At 44.8% G+C, this 21,596-nt stretch overlaps 1 protein-coding gene across 5 annotated transcripts; it reads right to left on the reverse strand.

Moving 5' to 3' along the window:
- Window positions 1-523: 523 nt before the first annotated feature.
- LOC143483394 (serotransferrin-2-like) lies at window positions 524-16,646 on the reverse strand. Of its 5 annotated transcripts, none has more exons than XM_076982239.1 (17): window positions 16,452-16,646; window positions 16,205-16,350; window positions 15,861-15,963; window positions 15,523-15,714; window positions 14,226-14,355; window positions 14,012-14,082; window positions 12,284-12,441; window positions 12,000-12,162; window positions 11,668-11,834; window positions 11,457-11,553; window positions 11,261-11,281; window positions 10,848-11,009; window positions 10,538-10,691; window positions 10,316-10,383; window positions 9,960-10,138; window positions 2,704-2,896; window positions 524-1,046 (listed from the first exon to the last, which is right to left on the reverse strand). In XM_076982239.1, exons 1-17 carry the CDS (start codon window positions 16,489-16,491, stop codon window positions 1,003-1,005), a joined length of 2,088 nt encoding a protein of 695 aa, XP_076838354.1. In that variant the 5' UTR covers window positions 16,492-16,646; the 3' UTR covers window positions 524-1,002. The 5 variants fall into 5 exon arrangements, with proteins under 5 accessions (XP_076838354.1, XP_076838353.1, XP_076838352.1 ...); XM_076982238.1 differs by having other exon boundaries at window positions 10,848-11,006; window positions 12,284-12,444; window positions 16,452-16,645; XM_076982237.1 differs by having other exon boundaries at window positions 12,284-12,444; window positions 16,452-16,644.
- Window positions 16,647-21,596: the final 4,950 nt, after the last annotated feature.

Genomic DNA, 21,596 nt, shown 5'->3' on the forward strand with positions numbered 1-21,596 from the left:
GGACTACCATTACCAGAGGTGGGCATTCCAGGTTCAGAAAGTAAAAGTCCTCGCGAAAATTTTGCTCAGGGTTCCTGGATTGTGTTTATTCCACTAATTTTACCGGCTTGCACTAATTAGAAAATCCAACAAGCTTGAGTAAAATCCTGGGAAGGAGTTTTACTTTCTGAAACTGGAATGCCCACCTTTGCTGGAGAGTGCGAGATACAGATCACCTTTAGATGGTCAGCAAAGGTACCTGAAAGAACAACAGGCTGACCATTCCTGGGGCCTTGAAAGTTACAAAGCAACCTCTTTTATAATATCAGCATATACAGTGAGTCCCTCTAGGGTCACGCTTAACAACAAAAACTGCTTTTCGATAAACTTTTTAGTCTCTAACCCCATCATTAAGCGGGGACTCACTGTACTGCCATCCATATATACTGCCATTGGCTTTAAAGCAATGTATCATCAGAAAATCTAATTTACAGAATTTACTCCTTTCTCCAAAATCATAATCAGGCAAGACATGTTTGGTCTCTTACATTTCCTTTATTAGACTGACATTAGAAATACTGGAAGATATTTCATATGAAATTGTTCTCTTTTCTACATCATGTAAATATATGAAAACAAATGTATGAAATCTGGCATTCAGTGACTAGCAAGACACTGCACGTTTACATGTAAACCTACATTTAGACACATTTTGCTATACAGGAATAGAATTGGTAAATACTTCGAGATTACTAAGATTGCTGGGAAATGTTCCATCTGTGAACCCATGTTACAATGAACATATCTTGCAAACAATGACATCACTTTATATAGCCAATTTATCGTTCCTCCACTACAAAGAATGTTGGCACAATATTTTATTTTTTTTTATGTTCCTTGCCAATTTTTTTTTACTTTTTCCTTGCATTAATCCAGACTTCCAGAGTCCTGCAACTCTGCAGTTTCATCTGCCATAATGCAATTTCTTTTTGGACAATAGTTCTATTTTCTGCAAACAATGAACTATTGCTGTTGGCATGTATGCAAGGTGCAAGCCTGCTCCAGCTCTGTGAAAACAAAAGAAAATTGGTTCATGACTAGAAACAAATATTCAGCACTGTTTTGAAGAAAAAAGTACAACAATATAATATCAAACAATGTAATCAGTATACAGATTGCCAAAGCATACATAAAAAGTAAGTTTGTGAACCCTTTGAAGCGGTTGGATTTATACAGGAAACATAGCCTGAATATATCTTATGAATTATAAATATATCATCAAATAATGTGGCTTTATCTTTCAGTCATAATGTACATTATCTAATTTCTCAGACATCACACACAATCTTACATTGCTATATCTTTATTAAAGATATGTTTAAATAACCCATGCTACTTATAGGAAAAAGGATGTCAACTTCTCAGCTCTTCCACATATGTGCAATATGGCCTGGCCTATAACTTACAATAGACTGGACTGTAACGGAACAAGAGGCCAGACTGGACGCAAGTGCAGGAGACTAAGGATTTAATAGCAATAATAAAACCAAAATAATACTGATGATGGGAGATATAAAAATAAACAAAATCATAGAAACACACACAGCTAACAGACGAACTAAACACACGAAGCAAAATGCTAACGGGAGACATTGACAAAAGGTGTAACGCGGTGGTATCAATGAGTACACACTGCGTGTAAAAACAGTGAGAGAGGTGGACCCAAGTGCCAGTTCACACTGATGATAAGATAGGCAGAACCTATTGTCAGTGTGATAGAGAAAATAAACAATGCAGAAAAATCAATGCGTGCAAAACCAAACAGAACCGAGAGACTGGAGAATAATAATAAAGGCAACCAAAAGGACGCAGAAAAACGTAACGGCTGCGGGCAAAACATGCAGCAAAAAACAAAACCTTCCCAAAACCAAAGGTATAAATGGCTAAGACAGATGAGGGAAAACTTGAGAATGGCTAGGAAGCAGCACAGGAGATAGAGACTCGAATAAGTGACAGGTAAGTAAGAGAGAGATAGGTGGCGAGACACCTTGCAACGATACGCAACACTAGAGAAAGCAGAGAAAGGCGGAAAGTGTGACAGCATAACCAAAACGATTCAGCAGTGATTCGTCTCAACAAGCTTCCTTAAGAAGCCAAGAAAACAGCTGAGGCGAATCACTGCTGATTGCGCTGACTGAGTCTAGGACTGACTCGGGTGCCCCTAGTGGTGGCTGGAGGAATGGCATCCGAACCAGCTCTGACAAAAGGAAGCATATCCAAACAGAACCTGAACACAACTTCTAACACAATGAGGGAAATTAGCCACCAAACCCAATATGGATACTGACATGGACTAGGGGGAACATGACAGGGAAGGAACTAGAACCAAGACAGGCACATATAACAATTATGAAACACAGAACAAACCGGTATACAGGATTCACAAGGAGCTCAGCGAGAGCAAGGAACATACTAACTTATACGAACAATAATCAACAGCACAAAGGACCAAACACACGGTTTAAATACAAGAACATACAAGGAACTAAACAAGGAACACAGGAGACTCAGGGATTTGTAACGAGTTGGGGTTACAAATCAGAAGGAGGGACAAACAGGCACATGGAGCAAGACAACAAAGACTTGACAGCTAGTACGGGGGGGAGGGGGAATGTGACCAAAATTGTGTCAAAAAAGGTTTGTATTTTTGTAAGTTTGTTTTACCTGGAATGCTGGCAGTACATTCATGAAGAGAGTCCATGATGGCTACATAGGATTCACCCAGAAACTCCTTGAAGGACTTTGCTTGTGGAACCTCTTGAAGACATTTTGTGGAGTCCTTGAAGAGTAGATTTCGCCCATCCTCTGACTGGAACATCTTGAAAAAGAAGTCATTGCTGGAACCACCAAATTTAGCCTGAAATACAAAGGCAGAACAATTATTGTATCGGGTGAGGGGAGTGAAAGAATGAAGATTGTGCCAGTCTCAGGGAAATGGAAGATTTAATGGATAAAATGCACAAACTCAAGACTTTTGTGAACTAAACCAAATTAAGGATACAATAACCAGCAGTCAGCTGGTACAAAGACAAGACATAAATAGACAGACAAACGACCCTCAGGTGGCGAACTTCTTAATGGACCACACCTCCCTGAGTAATGAACACAACATCACAAGTACTGAACTGACATAGAATATTGCCGCTGCTGACGGGTGGCTGGCAGGGGCCTCCGTACCGTGATAATTATAAACAGTCTGTGCCTCACTGAAGGTTGCATAAGTCTGTATTCATTTTTCACAAAATAGCTTACTTAGTAGCCTCAACGTTAAAACGGTGTCACATAGGGCTCCGCCCCCCTCTGCTAGTTGTCACTCCCTGTCATCCTGTTCCATGTGCCAGTGTTTTTCCATGCCTGTTAGTCCCGCCTTGTTTTCTGTTACCATGGTTTCCCTTCTGTCTGTCACGCCCCTGTCGTCCGTGATCCCACCTGTGTCCAGTTAGTCTCTGTATGTTTAATCCCTGCTGTATTTCACCCCCGTGTCGGTCATTGTTCTCTGTTGATGTTTCCTGCTTGGTGTCGTTCCTTTGCTCTCAGGTATTTTGTTCAGGTCCCTCTCCCCTATGCTGGTATGTTTTGGTTATTCTTTGTTCCCTCCGCTAACCCTGCATCCTTGTTCTAGGTCAGGGGTCACCAACCTTTTTCAAAGTGGGAGCTACCTCTTGGATACCAATTATTGCGGAGGGCTACCAGTTTGATACATATATGGTGTATTATAATTGTTGAGCGGGGGTGGAGAGTGTCGATTGTTGTAGGGGGGGATGGGGGGTTGGCGGCGAGTGTCGATTGTTGAGCAGGGGGGGGTGGAGAATACATTATTTACATAGCCCACAAGCTAGTAGCCACACGGCAACCGTGGACAATCTCTAATAGCAAAAAAAAAAAGCTAATTGGTGCGTGGCACTATAGTGAGCTATTTATTTTCAGTGAGATTAATCTAGATTAAAAAAATTAATCTATGCCCACCCCTAATAAAAACACTACACTATAAAAATGGACACATGATCCGTCAGCATGAAAAGAGACACGGATTACTGTAGCTAAAAACACAACTCAGCATGACATCGCCTTTATGATTGCCAGCTAATGTTAAGTGAATACTGCAGCACGTCATGAACATAATTAGGTTAGTTAGATAAGATATCTAACCTAACTAGCGCTTACTGACAGCTAAAGCTGGTGTGTCTTCTGTATGTTATATTTGTAACTTACATTGATGTGTTTCTTCAAGTTCGAAGGTGAATTTTTGAAGGCCAATATTTCACCCTCTTTAGGGAGGCAGAGATGGCACTTCATCCTATAGGAATTTACTTTCACTCCAAACGCAAACACTGTCTCTAGGTAGGGCCAGGGTGGTCTCCTTCCTCATCCTCACCACCACAATCACTCGATGTTGATGGTGTGGAAGGTGCTAATATATGTACATTAAAACGCCAACAAGCTTATTATGCAGCACTTCTGCTGTTACCAAACACTTGCGACAATCACGAAGTGTCAAGTGAACCTTGATTATGAAGCTCAAGTGTTCAGTGAAGGCAGCAGCAGAGTAAACAAGACGCGACCGGAACATGCACAGTTTTCTCATGAGACAACCTGATCGCTTGACCAGGTAACAGCGCCAGCTAACTTGTTTAAAATTGTAACAAGTAACTATACAGCATGTAAAAAATGTATCGGAGTAAAAGTATTAAACTGATTGAAAATATGTAGTGAAGTAAAAGTGGAAGTAGGAGAAAAAAATAATACTCCAGTAAAGTACAGATACTGCATTTTAGTACTTAAGTACAGTAGTGAAGTAGTTCTACTTCGTTACTATACAACTCTGGTTACAGACTACTTGAACTTTTGTATGGATGTGGCTGTTCCCACAGGGACTGAACGCTGCTTCCCAAACGACAAACCCTGGATCACCGGGGACTTCAAGGACCTCCTCAATCAGAAGAAGAGGGCGTTCAAAGATGGAAACTTGGTAGAGCAGAAGTGCGTACAGGGGGAACTCAAGGTTCATCTTAAAGAGGCCAAAGAGCCCTAAAGGAAAAAGGTGGAAAGAAAGCTGCAGGACAACAACATGAAGGAGGTCTGGGGTGCGATGAAAACCACCACAGGGTACAAAACCAATAGCAGCAGCTCATTAGATGGTGTTTGGACAGAGCAAACCAGTTTAACAACTTCTACATGTTTGACTGTCCTGCTCCTGCTGCCCCCTTCCCCTACCTTCCTCCAGCACTCACCACCCTGTCACCACCCCCCCCCCCCCCCCCCCCCCCGGCCAGCGGATCAGCCCTCACCCTCACCTCCACGATCTCTGTCACCATCACCACCACCACCCTCACATCACCACCATCAACACAACCATCAGCTGGTAGACAAATCAGCTCCTCCAGTCCCCCTACCTTCACCCCAGAATGCTCAAGGCATGGGCTGTCCAACTAGGGGGGAGCCTCATTCCCTCATTGCCTCATTCCAGTTCCCAAGAAGGCACACCCGAAGGAGCTGAATGACTACAGGCTAGTTGCTCTTACACCTCACGTGATGAAGACTATGAAGCCTCGGGTCCACCATGCTGAGGACCCACTGCAGTTTTCCTACCAGGAGAAGGTGTGGGTGGAAGACACCATCCTCCATCTCCTGCACAGAGCTCACTCTAACCTGGACAAGGAGAGTGGTGTCGTGAGGGTAATGTTCTTTGACTTCTCTAGTGCCTTCAACACCATCCTGCCCCTACTGCTGAGAGAGAAGTTGATGAAGATGGAGGTGGACTTGTACCTGGTCACCTGAATCACTGATTACCTTACTGGGAGACCACAACATGTCAGGATCAGGGACTGCTCCTCTGATACAGTGATGAGCAACACAGGAGCTCCATAAGGGATTGTCCTCTCTCAGTCTGTTCACCCTGTACACATCGGACTTCAAATACAACTCGGAGTTGTGCCACATGCAGAAGTTTTCTGCATCCGAGTCCCTACAGCAAGCCACGGTCTTCACCAAGCTACACCTGCGGAGTGCGTACAATTTGGTTCGGGTAAGAGAAGGGGATGAGTGGAAGACCGCTTTTATCACCCCATAGGGACAGTACGAATACCTGGTCATGCCGTTTGGGCTCATGAACACTCCTGCAGTCTTTCAAAGATGTATTAATGAGGTTCTGCGAGATGCCTTAGACCGCTACATATACGTCTACCTTGACGATATATTGATTTATAGCCGGTCATAGCAGGAGCACATCAAACATGTACGTTGGTTTCTCCAACTGGAGAACCACTTGTACATTAAACTGAGGAAGGCGGTGATCCACGCCAGGGAAGTATCCTTTCTTGGCTTTGTTGTTTCCCAGAATAAGCTGGCTATGGACCCTGCCAAGACTAAGGCCATGGCTCAGTGGCCTGTTCCCACAATAATAATAATAATAATAATAATAATACATTTTATTTAATAGCGCCTTTCTAACACTCAAGGACACTTTACAATTACAACAGCAAAAAATAAATAAACTCATACATAAAATACAAGTAAGAGAAACAATAAAATATGACACAGTAAAACATGGATCAGTTAAACATTAAAAGCAATCTTGTACAGGTGAGTCTTTAATGAGGATCTGAACTGTAGAAGTGAGTTTATGTTCCTTATGTCAGGTGGCAGCGAATTCCAAAGCCGGGGAGCAGAGCCACTAAAAGCTCTACTCCCCATGGTGGTGAGACGGGCAGAGGGGACAGTCAGGTGAACAGAGGAGGAAGATCTGAGAGTGCGAGATGGAATAGCGACAGTGAGAAGATTAGAGAGATAGGGTGGGGCAAGGTTATGGATGGCTTTGAAAGTGAGTAGAAGAATTTTAGTCTACACGGAACTTGATTGGGAGCCAGTGGAGCTGAGACAGTACAGGAGTGATATGGTGGAATGAAGGGGTTTTTGTGATGATACGGGCAGCTGAGTTTTGAACCAATTGAAGCTTATGGAGAGATTTGTGTGGAAGACCAAAAAGCAGGGAATTGCAATAGTCAAGGCGGGAAGTGACGAGGCTGTGCACAAGGATGGCAGAGGTATGTGGTGTAAGGGCAGGACGAAGGCGACTGATATTACGTAGATGAAAGTAGGCGGACTGGGTAATTTTATTGATATGTGATTCTCAATGGCTACAATGAACACTTCACCAGGTTCAACGCTTTCTAGGGTTTGCTAATCTATCGGCGCTTCATCAAAAACTACAGCAAAACAGCCGCCCCTATTGCCGCTCTAACTAGAAAGTCCCCTGGGCCGTTTTCCTGGACCCCCGAGGCACAGAAGGCTTTTGACACCCTTAAGGCGCATTTGGTGGCTGCCCCCGTTCTCACCATACCCGACCCTGAGCTCCCGTTTATCGTGGAGGTCGACACCTTTGACGAAGGGGTCGGGCCTGTGCTGTCCCAAAGGACAGGGGAACCGCCTAAGCTCAGTGCCTTGTTTTTGCACTGTCTGACACCCGCCGAGCGCAATTACGACATCGGGGACAAAGAGTTGCTAACCATTGAGACAGCCCTAGAGGAATGGCGGCATTGGTTGGAGGGGGCTAAGCACCCCTTCTTGGTGTGGACAGATGATAAAATCCTGGCCTACCTCCAAAAGGCAAAACGACCAGGGCCAGGTGGACATTGTTTTTTTTAGCAGATTTGACTTCACCTTGTCCTATCGCCCAGGGTCCAAGAACACCAAGCCTGATGCCCTACCACGCCAGTGGGAACCGCAGGCTGATCCCTTGGTCCCTGGCGCTATACTACCGGCTGGATGTAGCGCCCATCCAGTGGGATGTCGAAGCGGCCATCAGACGGGCACTCATGGCTGAACCCGATCCAGGAGGGGGACCACCTGGGTGGCTGTACGTTGCCTCTGGCCAAAGGAACGGGGTCATGCAATGGGGGCAAGCCTAGCTGTTTGCCGCTCATCCCGGGTCACGCCGGACCACCAAGTTCATCCGTAGACAGTTTTGGTGGCCCGGTATGGGAAAGGATATAGAAGGCTTTGTGGCGGATTGTACGGTGTGTACTAGCAGTAAGACCCCTAGATCTAAGCCCTTGGGCTCTTGTACCCTCTTCCGGTGCCTTCACGTCCTTGGTCCCATATCTCCATGGACCTCTTGACCGGTCTACCCGCGTCCCTGGGAAACACCGCTATCCTGGTTATGGTCGACTGGTTTTCCAAGGTGGCCCTCCACCCAAGAAACTTCCTGTTTGTTCTTGGTGTTTCTCGGGTTACTGGGGGCTAAGGCCAGTCTGTCCTCGGGGTTTCACCCCAAGTCCAACAGCCAGACCGAGAGAGTCAACCAGGACCTGGAACAGACCTTGCGTTGTCTGGCCTCCGCCTGTCCATCATCCTGGGCCGATCGCCTGGTTTGGGCAGAGTACGCCCACAACACGCTGTGGCACTCGTCCCTGAGGATGTCTCCGTTCGAGTGTCTCAACGGGTACCCCCCCTCCTATGTTTGCTGACCCGGAGAGCAAGGTCACGGTGGCTGGGGCCCGGGCCCTTGTCAAGCGGTGCCAGCTAGCTTGGAAGGGTGCTCGTCGGGCCCTGTTGTCTGCCTCGGCTGCCCAACATCACTAGGCTAGCAGGTCTGGTTGTCCACTAAGGACCTACCTGTCCGTGGGGGTACGCGGAAGCTGGCCCTGCGTTACTTTAAGGTGGTGAGGCAGGTTAACCCTGAGGCTTACCGCCTGACGGTTCCCCCTTTTCTTCGGGTCCATCCGGTATTCCACATGTCGAAACTCCGGCCGGTCCTGTGTGGTCTTCCTAAGGCGCCTGTGCCGCCGGCTCCACGTATCATCGACGGGGGTCCCGCCTACACGGTTAACCGCCTTCTGGATGTCCATCGGGTCCGTGGGTGGGAACAGTTCCTGGTGGACTGGGAGGAGTATGGGCTGGAGGAGCGCAGTTGGGTCCCGGCTTCGCGTATTGTGCTCGGACTTGATCCGTGATTTCCGATTTTGCGACAGGGCCGCTGCTCTTGGCCCGCGGGATCTCGGGCCTGGGGGGGGGGGGGGTGGGACTCTGTCAGGGCAGGCCCCAGCACTGCCCCGCCCGTGACCACTAGAGGGCGCTCGCGATCTACGTCACGTAGACACAATTAGCAAAGATGACCTGCAGCTGTCTTGCTCCCTTCTTAGGGAGACTTGCTGGAGTGTATCTTTGCTGAGTTGTTTGTTTTCTCTTGAGCAGTCAGTCAGTAATTCTCTCTGGTAAACTCTGGTAAATGTTTCATGGTTTTTCGCTTTCTCTCTCATCTTTCGCTGTTTTTTCAAGTGCGTTCACTCCTGCTCCCTTTTGGGTCTATCTCAAAAGTTTTTCCCCCGCTGTATTTTTCTCTATTTTTACTTACTGATCGTTTAGGGAAGTTTTTGTTTTCTCGCTGTTTAGATTGGTGAGCCGGTTCTTCCCCCGGTGGTTTAACTTACCTCCCGTTGATTTATTCCACGTTTCTTTTGTTTCATTGTTCTGATTTCTTTTGTTGGTTACTTACCTCGCGTTGATTCATTCCGCATTTCCTTTGTTTGTTGTGCTGTATTTTCGTAGGCTACTTTCCTCGGGTTGAGTTTCTCCGCATCTATTTTTTTGTTTTATTCTGTTTGTGGTTTTCCTTCGTGCGTCCTTCACGAAGACGTTTTTCTTTTGTCTCTTTTCCCGCGATTGTTTTGGCAGTGGTCTCAGTTTATCGTTTTGTTGTGGTTTTGGCTTTTGGGTTTGTAGCAGCCCTAACGCGGTGTATGTGCACTCACGTACCGCCGCATAACACAACGCGGTTCATGCGCGTTCGCGTACCGCCGCATAACACTGCCTGCTACTGGATGATTCTGGAATCTCTCTGGAAGTATTTATCTATCTAACACTACATGGACTGTGCTTGTTGGGTGACCAATACCATCTCATTTGCATTACTCTGCAGTTACCTGCTGCTCCTTGAGCACAGACACCACTTCATTGCGCTTCTCTGGTCGAGTCACAATGGCATGGGCTGGCACTACTGCAAGGTTACAGGTGCTGTAGCTGGAGATGTCAGCAGAGCCACCAGGACAGATCAGCTTAAAGTCTGCTGATTTCAGAGATGAAGCCCACTGTGGACCTTTTCCTAGAGAGAAAGTGCAGAATGTGTGGAAGGGCACGTTTATATAACTGAAAATACTGATGATTGAAGTTGTGACTCATTAGAGCTCAAATATGAAGGGGTCTTAACTAAAATGAATGAATGAATACAAAGGACTATTGTTATAATCTATTATTATTATTAACACAGATATAGACATACCATCTGTATTTTCCTGTACAGTAGTATGTTTAACAAAGGCCACATCACCAGTGCCTTCAGCCAGACACCTGCAAGGGAACAGTCACAAACCCTCAATCTGAATACCATTTCGGTATCTTTCATTTTGTTTCATTCATTACAGATAATGGTACCTGACCAGAATTCTTTCTATAACCAATAAAAGCAGATGAAAGGGTGGTACCGGTTTCATGGAAACCATACCGGAATGCTCCAGCATAGCCGTAGTAAAGCTCCTCTGAGCTGGCTTTGCATTTGGCTTCTCGTCCCCCAACAAGTTTGCCACTGCCTGCACACAGTGCACACAGGCTGGATGTGGGGTCTGCACCAGGAACACAGCTCTCACTGAAGAACTTAGCTGTAGAATAAAAAGTAAATCCATTGAAAAACAAAACAAAATCTTTCAGATGTATACAAGAGGCACAGACACATTTCTACTAATAAATTTTTCTTGCAATATAAAGAAAGATCCATCAACATTTACACAGAACCAGAAGATGGCAGTAATGCTCACAGAAGTCACATTCTCTGGTTTCCTTGTGGATGAGACCCATGGGAACGTTCCAGCCTGCGGTGCGGCCCAAGCCAGTGTGGCAGGATTTTTTGCCTCTCAGTCTCTCCCAGGTCAGACCAGAGTCTTTGCGCACTATAGCCACAGCGTAGTAGGCAGAGACTTCTGACAGAAGCATGAGGAAGACAAATAGGTATCGTTTTTAAATCTATAATTATTAATCCCATTACATTAACACATATAACAGTTAACCTGGTCACTGTTGCCCTTGACTAGGTTCTGAATAGTTATAGCAATGTTTGGATTTTGTTTATCATACTATGTTCTTAAGTTTTAAAGTTCCGTTTTCTTTTGTGACTTAGGTAGGAGATGGGGAATTACAAGGAGGAACGTGGCTGAGAACAGACTTCACCTACCAACGCCAGAAGCACAGTTTGCTATTAGGGGAAAACAAAATGAGTTAGTTTATTGTACTTTAACTCAGTGTGTCATGCAATACATTATCTGTTTATATTACATACATGCTCAGTTACTGCATGTGCTATTAAAAATAGCATTAAAAATATGTGTACACATAATATTTGATCATCAAGCCTATATGATGTTCCTGACCTTCATCATATTGTTCGACCATGGCTGGTACCAGACCACACTTGCCAGCGGTATAAACCTGCCCTCCATCAATAGCTACTGCATCAGCTTCTTTACGCTGCAAAGACAAAGTGTGAAAAAGACAGATGAATGTGCCCATTTTAGACACTGCATTAAGGGCACAGCTGGTGCCATGAGTCTGAAATCGTGTCTACGTCTGACCCTACAGTACCATGATCTTGCTAATGCAATCATCAACACTTTGGCCGCTTATGCACTCAATCCTGAAGGCGTCCTTCTCGTCAAAGCTGTTGATGGACCACTTGTCACACTTTGCTATTTCAGCATGGCCCACAGCACACCAGTTAATGGCAGGAGAAGCGCTGTCTGGGCTAAGGTCTGAGAAAGAGACGGCAAACGTCTTGTGAGTCCCCACCATTCGTGCTACACAATCGTATGCACAGAGGAAATTATTGAACTAATTGTACTGTATTATCTGCCCAGTACGTTTTTAAATGTAATGTTTGGAATGTTTGGAATATTTTTTGGGCTGTATCAGATTACTTTGTGCATGACCTTTCTTGAGAGCATGGATGGTGGCCATGTACTCTGCCCCAAGATATAGGAAGGAGTCAGTGGCTTTAGGGAGCAGCACCAGGTTTTTTGTGGAGTCTGTGAACATAAGGTTTTTCATTGAGTAGCCCTCAGAGGAGAAGAGACCAAAGTCCTATGGAACACAAACATAATCAGCATCAAATACCACACACAGCTTTACAGAGAGCAATGTGCATTGTTGTTCGACTGCATGCATGTTCACGCGCTTATTTTGAGTGCATCCACCTTCATACCTTGAGTGTGTTTAGAACCTGAAAGATGCGGTGGGCCAGTTCTGGATCCTTGCGACTAACGACAGCATGGGCAGGGACTTTAGCCAGGTGACAGTCCTTATACTCATCGATGCTCTTCCTGGTGCCATCTTTGCACAGCAGTTCGTATTTGGCCTTCTCTGCTGAAATATCAGATAGCAATAATAGAAATAATGATCTAAATATATCATAGTTATGTGGTTCTTTCCTCAGGGTTTAAACTTGATTCACAAAGCAAGCTACTTCTAATTTCATTTCCATCTTTGTGTCATTCTGCACGACCCCATGGACTTGTGAATTCCCATTATTCCCATCAAAACCAACCAGATCCGCCTCCGCTCATTATTGATCCACACCTGTAGTTGATTTATCTCTCCATATAATAGTGGTCTAGGTCTCTCTTTAATTATGAAGTATTGCCTACATGTATTTCGAAAGCTTTTTATGGTTCGCCCTGGTTTGTGTGTGTGTTTACTAGGGGTGTATTCAACTAAGGATTTTCATAGTCGAATCTGATTCGTCAGATTTTCCCTTTAGTCGACTAATAGTCGAATCGGGTTTTTTTTTTTTTTTTTTTTTTAGAGCACCTTAAACGGGATCCCGAACGTAAAATTGACACAAATTAAGTGTTATATCGTGATCTATCGATCGCTGGTGGATGGCGCCAGAGCGATAGTAACTCATTGAAACATATGTGGATCAGAGGTAAATAAACTGGATTTTTTTTTCGGCGTGAGATATCGGAAGTGTGGCGTGAGAGCGTGTGAAAACGGTCAAATGCGTGTGTCTCACGCTCAATGCGTGAGAGTTGGCAACCCTGCATTATAATCTCGGCAGATGCTGCGCGTATTCTGTACCATGTTCAGCTCCGCTAGTTTGGATTGTGCAACAGCAGGGTGTGATTTATTAATGTGTAATAAGGAAGATGCCTATTGTTAATGTGCAAACATCATTTTAAAATATTTATTAACAGAAATTGGGATGATTTTATTTGACAAAAGGCTATATATAACAAAGACATTTCATGTAACAACTAATGCTTAGCTGCATCCTTGGGCACCCCCATGCAGTTAGAATGGTACATTCGACTATGACGTTCATAGTCGACTAGGGGGTATAGTCGACTATAGTCGAATCAGCGACTATTGCAGGACACCCCTAGTGTTTACTCTTTGGAATTACCCAGTTGCTACCTCAGAATGATATTTCTGGAATACCAACTCCGATTGTTTACGACCTCGATTTCGGATTGTGTCTATTTACTTCTGCTGCCTGCACATTGTGTACCACTACTGTCACGTTGTGGGGGGACCCCCTGCCGGTCGCCCCCGTTTACAGCGGCAGCGGTCCTGTTTTTGGTCACGTGATGTTCGTCCCTCAGGTGGGCGGGACCCGTGATCCGTCTCACCTGAGGGTCGTTTGTTTGTCTATATATGTCTTGTCTTTGTACCAGTTGACTGCTGGTTATTATTTCCTTCATTCAGAACTATGTCACAGGTTTTTGGTTTGCACACTTTCTATTAAACCATCCTATTTCCCTGAGACTTGGCGTGATCGCTTCCTTTTTAGTTGCTCACTCCTGCCCGTCACAACTACTCAATACTACAGAACTGGATTTAGCCCAAACATTACAGTCTCCCAGAGTCTGTGTCTGATTAGCACCTGCTTTCATTCATAAAAAAAACAGGATTGGTACAACAGTTTGCTTACCAGGATTGGTACAACAGTAACCAATTAGATGCTTCACAAAAGCAACATCTCCAACTCCATCCTTCAAGCACCTGTAGGAATAGGTAAGATGTGTCATGTAACATATCACTTGCCAAGCTGACAGTAAAAATTAAAACATGACATAGGAAGACTGATAATTGAGGATAATTTGATGATTTATGATAACGTGATGAAATGATACTGGGATTCTTACTGGAAAGCTCCATCATAATCATAATAGGGCTCCTTATGAGATCGTGAGCAGTCACCTTTGCAGAGCTGACACAGTTTGGAACCTTTTGATGCTCCAGGGACACAGCTGGCTGAGAAGAATTCCATCACCGCTGTAAAACCGTCAAGCTTATGTCACATACTGGCTCCAACAGACAGCCTTGGTCCAACAGACAGTTAAATGTAAAAACCACACTGACACTTGACTATCATACCTACATACATTTTTTGGACATCCCATTCTTAAACCATGGATATGGATATGAAACTGACATCACTGTGTCTATAAGAGCCTTCACTCTCATGAGAATGCTTTGAAAAAGGTTTCAGATGCTGCCTATGGGAATTTTTGCACCGTAAATTTGAGATCACACAAAGATGTTGGATAAAAAGGCATACTTTGCAAATTGTGTTTTAATTTATTGCAAAAGTGCGGGCTGAGTTAGAATCTTAGTCGGTGGGTTTGAGATTCAGAACAGTTATACTGGAACAGGAAATGGCCTTTTTCACAATGCTGAAAAGTATATTTTCTAAAAAAAACATTATAAGCTGTAGCAATAACATTACCCTTCACTGGATCTAAAATCCCAAATCATAAAAAACAGCTACATTAACCCTCCTCCACCTAACTTTGCTGCATTATGGATTCAAGTAGGTAGTATTTTCCTTGTAGTCTATCCATCAAATCCACATACATACGTCAAAAAGTGAAGCATGATTTATCAGTACAGGGAACTTATTCCCACTGCTCCAGAGTCCAGTGATGTGCATTGCACCATTCTTGCTGATGCTTGATAAGTACACATAGGTTTGTGTGTAACTGCCAGGGCCAGGAAACCCATCTCATGAAGTTCTCCACACACTGTTTTTTGTTACTTCTGGTGTTAATTCTAGATGCAGTTTGGAACTCTGTAGCAAGTGATGCAACATAGAGTAACTGATTGTAATGTGTTTCAGCAATGAACAGCCCTGCTCTGAGTTTGCATGGTATAACACTTTGTGGCTGAGCTGTTGTTTCTTCTAAACACTTTCATTTCAGAGTAATAACACTTACTGTTGACTAACATTGACTCTTTGGAGACTGGACGGTTTATGTTGAGCTTAGGAGGGGGGCCCTTGGCCATATAGTGTATCAATTACCAGTTTTCTTCTCTAAAAATGACAACATGGGGTGACTAAGGATGGGGAGACTTAGGATTGTTTCATATGAAACAATTTTGAAGCTATTGTTCCTGAAACCCACAAAAAGATTCCTAATCCTTCATCCAAAAGTTACTTACCTTCTTCCAAAGGTTTGTCCTCAATACCAGCCCACTGAATCCGCCCATTTGAGAGGAGAGTACCGATGGGAATGTTCCAGCCTGCCGACTTTCCCAGACCAGTGTGGCAAGACTTCTTCCCACGAAGTTCACTAAAGTTGAAGCCAGTGCCTTTCTTAACTACAGCAACAGCGTAGTAGCATGTTTCTATTCCTGAAACAATTAAAATGTTTTCCATTCTCACAAAAAAAGGTAGCAACATCACGTGTCAGAATCCACAGCTGGGGCACAATAAGTCCCCTTAATTTCAAAACTCAGCTATACACACAGGAGTTTTATAATTATTTCAGAAAAATTACCTTCACCATAGACTTCTGCAATTATAGGATGAAGGTCATAGTTGGTGAGTCCAGCTCTGTAGATGTCTCCTCCATCTAGAGTGATGGCATCTGCTTCCCCTTCCTGATAGTTACATAACTGAGTCAGTACTGACACGATTTCCTGTCTCTTGTAGTATATAATGCTCACTGGCCTCATGTTGTACTGAGGTAGCATTCAACAAAGTAATGCTATATAGTAGAAGTTCAATAGTTTAGTAGCTGATGTAGCGTTGGTCATTCATTAATTGATTGATAATCACACTTTAAGTACACACTAATAAGCAAGTATAACGTATCTAGAAACAAAACATCAAATACTCTACTTTGATGGCCCTGATGCATTCCTCAGATCCGTCGCGCTTCACACAAGCTAGCTGCAGCACTTCGGATGCGAGGTAGACGCACTTGCGTAGCTCCTGGTCTGACTTTAGGCACCATCTGATTTTCGGATCAGAGGGTGCAGCCTGCACTAAAGGTTAATGACACTTAAAGCATTCCCTTGCGCGCTGACATATTAGAAAATGTTTTAAACAGCAAGCGTTAATAAAGGTCATGGAGAAGACGCATTACCGAGGTATCCGAGGAAGGCAGAAATAAGAACAATATGCATACTTGGATTCCTTAAACAGCTTCTGGTGTAGCTCGCGGTCGCAGCAGGAAATGTTCAGTGTTATAACACTTTATGTGAAGCCTGGGTCTGAAAGGGCTGAGTCCGATGGAAGAGGGACATAACCATAGTTTGTTTAAGATTGCCCAATCGTTGGCACTCGCCAGCGCTCTGTGGTGCGCCATTTGAAGGAACTATGCCTTTCTGGAAATTCCCAAGTCCGTTTTCCCTTCGCAAACACATCGAATTTACACAGGTTTGTGATTTCACTATTAAAAGAAAGAGACAGAGAGAGCGAGAAAGTTTGGAGTTAAGATACGCAAGCAAATGCCTTAGTTCCCCGTGTCAGTCGTTTGGTGTAATCCCCAGGGAACGCTAACATAAAGTCGTAGCTATAGCTTGTGCGTATATCCAGAATCTTGGAAGCACAATTCAAATTTAAATGTGTCTGTACTGATGTTTATTAAATAAAATGTTACTTTCATTAAGCTTAAAGCATATGTTAAAGCAAACGATCGTTTATTTGAACCACAGTAATAATAAAGAAATATTAATTTTGATCGTAAATGTATATATTTTCAATTTTTTATGAATAAGTAGCGTTTTTGTGTAGTAAAATCATAAATACAGTCACTTATTAATGTGTTTGATAATAAAACCACACAGTTCTGCATATGGCTGGTGTGCAAAAGAGGATCCATATCAATTATTTATAGCATTAGTTTTGAGACGTTTAAGACAATCTACTACACGCTCCACCTTTTTAAACTATATATTTACAACTAAGTGCTTGTTATTTTATTACATCAGCTCCACTTATACAAAATTTATGAGACCCCCCAAAACAAAACTAAAAACAAAGCAAAAATAAATGGTCAAGACACTGTGCACTACGAATCTGAACTATTTTAATTTAATTTATATTGCTGCCTCCCTTGTAGTATGTTGGAGAGTACCATGAGTATGGCAGTCAACAGTCATTTATGACTGGGTAACTGGACAGGTCAGACTATCAGTCAATCGGCACATGCCACACGCCACACCTGAACTTTAACCTCTAACCTATCAATATCAGTAAGAGATAAGATGACAGAGAAGCTTCAAGCAGATCTTCCATGATAAATCTGACTCAAAAAGTATTCCACAGCTCAGAGATTCTAGAGGTCAAATCACATGTGTTCAGTGTGGACCTCTGTCTCTACATTGCCACACACCTGAATAACAGTGTATATGTACTTATGACTATGGTCATGAGTTCTGGGTAGTGACTGAAAGAATGAAATCACGAATACAAGCAGCTGAAATGAATTTTCAAACGGTTTTCTCTGCAGGGTGTCAGAGTTTGGTAATCCGGGAGAGACTCGGAGTAGAATCGCTGCTCCTCCACGTAGAGAGTTGAGTTGAGGTGGTTCAGGCATCTGGTCCGGATGCCACCTGGGCGTCTCCCTGGTGAGGTGCTCCAGGCATGTCCAACTGGGAGGAGACCCCGGGGAAGACCCAGGACACACTAGAGGGATTATATCTCTCGGCTGTCCTGGGAACGCCTCTGTATCCTCCCAGAGGAGATAGAAGAGATGGCTGGCGAGAGGGGAACCTGGTCATGCGATGTTATTGTTTTTGTTCTAATTTCCATGCTTAATTTCAGTTGCTTACTTTTATATTCATGTCTAAAATCATGTCATGCAGGTTTTGTTTTTTTGTGAAATGTTTTTCAATTAAGAATAGGTTTTGGAATCAAGAACAAGAGAGATGCTCTGAAGCCTGGCTTCAAATTGATTAGTTTCCACATGAACTTTACCCTTTAAAACCAGTGCCATTGCAAAGAAGGGAGAAGTTGCTGATAATTTTACTTCTAGTATGCTACTATATAAAGCTAAATAAAATAAAGTGTACATTTCAAGCTTTTTCACTGTGAAGCTGTATCACATTTACAGACTTTTTAACATTACCTATAGCACTCTTAATAGGTTACATAAACAATGTGAATACTATGTTAAGATAATGAATTATTAATTTATTACTAATTAGTAAAACCTCATATTGTATTCTTTCCACCTCACTTGGTGAAAATATTAATTATGCTTTTTAAGCTCAGGTTTTTTCTGTCTGAAAATACTATCAAATTTACTTCCTTATTGCTGAATGCATGGTGTAATTTCCGATTAGCTCCATAAATACTCATGGCACATCAATGGCCAGGAACCTTCTTGGATTAAGCTGCTCACACTTTAACTCATCTAGAGGCTGCTGAATGTGTTTTGCAGGATTATTTTAGTTATGTAATGCAGCTCGCGCTGCGGAGCATGGAGGCAGACACAAATGCTGAGAAGAGCGAGATTTATTACAGGGCATTCCATAATCAGAGTCGTAGTAGTAGGCAGGGGTCACAACAGGAGAGCCATCCAGATTAGACAGGTACAGGGGCATGATCAGAACAAACACAAAACAGAGCAGGGATACACAGAACAAAGAGCTGATCACGGAGAATCAAAACACAACCGAACATAGAACCACCAGGTAACATCCACGGGAGAACGAATAACCGACAAGGGGCTAGGGAAACACAGGGACTATAAGTACACGGAACTAACAAGACACAGCTGAGCACGATTACGACACGGGAGTGACAGACAGACAGAAACCAGGCAGACAGACAAGCAGGGTGGGGCTAACGGGCAAGGAACACAGACACGAGGGAACCCGGAGTGACAGCTAAGGGAGGGGGCGAGGCCATATGTGACAAGTTAGTAATTAGTTAAAATTAATTAGTAGAGAATGGGTTTTTAGACAGATGTTACAGGGCATTGTTCTCTTGACAAATGATAAGTAAAATATGTATCTCACAGTAAGATCAAGCATAACTGAGAACTGTCAAGTAAATATTATTCAATAGTTGGTTCCACAATTGCAGAAATGTATTTTAGTTTCTTTCTATTTACTTTTAAATATTAATAAAACCCCACATTAAATTAAAAATGTCATTTGTATTTGTATTATGCAAGTCCTAACTGAGCTGTTAGCAAAGTTTATATCTTATAAAAGTTGAATCAGTGGTACTGATTCCAATTGATTTCCTTATGTATCTTATTTTTAACAAAGGGATAAATGGACAATGTTTTGTATATCTGTCACTGTGACATTAAACAATATGGCTGTTTATTACAGTTGTAATAGAAGTATGAATAAAAAATAGTATATCACTCAACAAATGAAAAGATTTACATATGCCACTGTTTATGTGACGAACGGGGTGGAGCGAAGGACGAGACACAGAATCCTTGCTACAGACGTCACTTTTAATTGTACTACACAGAGATTGCGCAATAGTGCACGAGAAACATTTGACGTACACACAGAAACGTGTAGAACGTGTTGTTCTAGACAATGACGAGCACAGGACACTGCGCGAGCGCACATTAAATAGACAAACCACATTAGCCCCACGTGATTACGAGACGATTCACATTATTCACACGACATAGCCATCACCACGGAGTTCCACTGACGCAGACAAAGCACGTGGACTACGTATACACACGCCCAAAGGGGAGGGGCCGGGGTCCTCAACGTGACAGATGCCTCCAAGGGCACTACCCTACCCGTCCCGGGGTGCCAATAGGACCGAATGCCCCGAACCCACGACGATGGGCGGATCCGACGCGCTCAGTCCTGCGTCTGGGAGGTGACTGCCCTTGGCGAAGCGTCCATCACGAATCGCATAGCACACCCTCCCTGGGAAGACCGGGGAAAAAAACGTTAGACAAGTTGAACGGGACGTTTACGAACACACACACAGGAACAATTACACACAGAGGAATAAATGGGAAAAAGGGATTGGGTAGACATACGGGTAGACTTACGAACACTGGCACACACACACGAAACAGGCGCCAGGCTACGCGCCAGGAATAGGGCGACAAGGGGAGAGAGATCGGGAGCTGCAGCAAACGGTCCTCCTCCGACCTGTGCTGCGAAGCCACCGACCGGTGCAGCGCGGCCGGCGGATGCGCCGGGTGTAGCGCGGCCGGCGGACGCGCCGGGTGCAGCGCGGCCGGCGGACGCACCGGGTGCAGCGCGGCCGTTGTACGCGCCGGGTGCAGCGCGGCCGTCGTACGCGTAGAGTGCAGCGCGGCCGTCGTACGCGTAGGGTGCAGCGTCGCTGTCGTACGCGTCGGGTGCAGCGCCGCTGTCGTACGCGTCGGGTGCAGCGCGAGGGAGCTCCTCCGCTGTGTCCATTTCCTCCTCTAACCCCTGGCTCCACACCATGGACTGCTCCGGGCTGCCACCCCGGGAGCAGTCCATCATACTCTCGCCAGAGCGATCGGAGGGTGGACGACTCCTCGTAGTCCCAGCTGCTCTTTCTACGGAGGGCGGAGTCTCCTCCTCCTCCGTATAGGAGCCTTAGGACGGAGGATAATCTCCCTCGTCGTACTCCTCCCCACCTTTCTCCATGGTGGTAGAGGGACCCACGGGCGGAGGGAGGTAGTCCTCTTCTTCGGACTCCTCCTCCTCCTCTTCCCCGTAGTCAACGGTGGATGCGTCGTCCGCTGACAGGGGGTAGCCCTCTCCGTCTCCACCGTAGTCCACGGTAGACGTGTCGTTCAGCGAGGGGGGGTAGTCTTCCTCCTCTTCCTGCTCCTCCTCGGAGTCCTCCTCCCCAAACTCGCTCTCTGGGGTGGACTCGGTAGCACCCATGACGCACGAGCCCACCCTCAGAGGCGAGAGAGCACGGGCTGGAGGAGCGTGTCTCTCCCTCCAGATCCTTACCGCAACCTGGCGGAAGATCTCGGCCAGCTCGGGGTCCCTGTTCTCCAGCCCCCGGACGGCGGCCAGCTGGTGGGCACACACCGGGTCCTCTTCGGGCTGAGCCAGAGTTGGCGAAACTTCGAGGCGTGGGGGAGAAGATGAAGAGCGGTGATGCCGCTTACTGGGCTTCTTGCCCTTCTTCGGCTTTCCTTTGTAGCTTGGCATTTTTGTGTCTCTTGTCAGCTCGTCGTTCTGTGACGAACGGGGTGGAGCGAAGGACGAGACACAGAATCCTTGCTACAGACGTCACTTTTAATTGTACTACACAGATTGCGCAATAGCGCACAAGAAACATTTGACGT

Source organism: Brachyhypopomus gauderio, chromosome 19 (genome assembly GCF_052324685.1).
Source record: "Brachyhypopomus gauderio isolate BG-103 chromosome 19, BGAUD_0.2, whole genome shotgun sequence".
In the NCBI taxonomy this organism is placed as follows: domain Eukaryota; kingdom Metazoa; phylum Chordata; class Actinopteri; order Gymnotiformes; family Hypopomidae; genus Brachyhypopomus; species Brachyhypopomus gauderio.

Coding starts and splice junctions, on each gene's coding strand:
- LOC143483394 (XM_076982237.1), bottom strand. CDS start 16,491: ATGCATATTGTTCTTATTTCTGCCTTCCTCGGATACCTCG. Junction 15,964..16,204: donor AATGCATCAGGGCCATCAAA/GTAGAGTATTTG, acceptor TGTAACTATCAG/GAAGGGGAAGCAGATGCCAT. Junction 11,010..11,260: donor AAACTGTGCTTCTGGCGTTG/GTAGGTGAAGTC, acceptor TGCTTCTGTCAG/AAGTCTCTGCCTACTACGCT.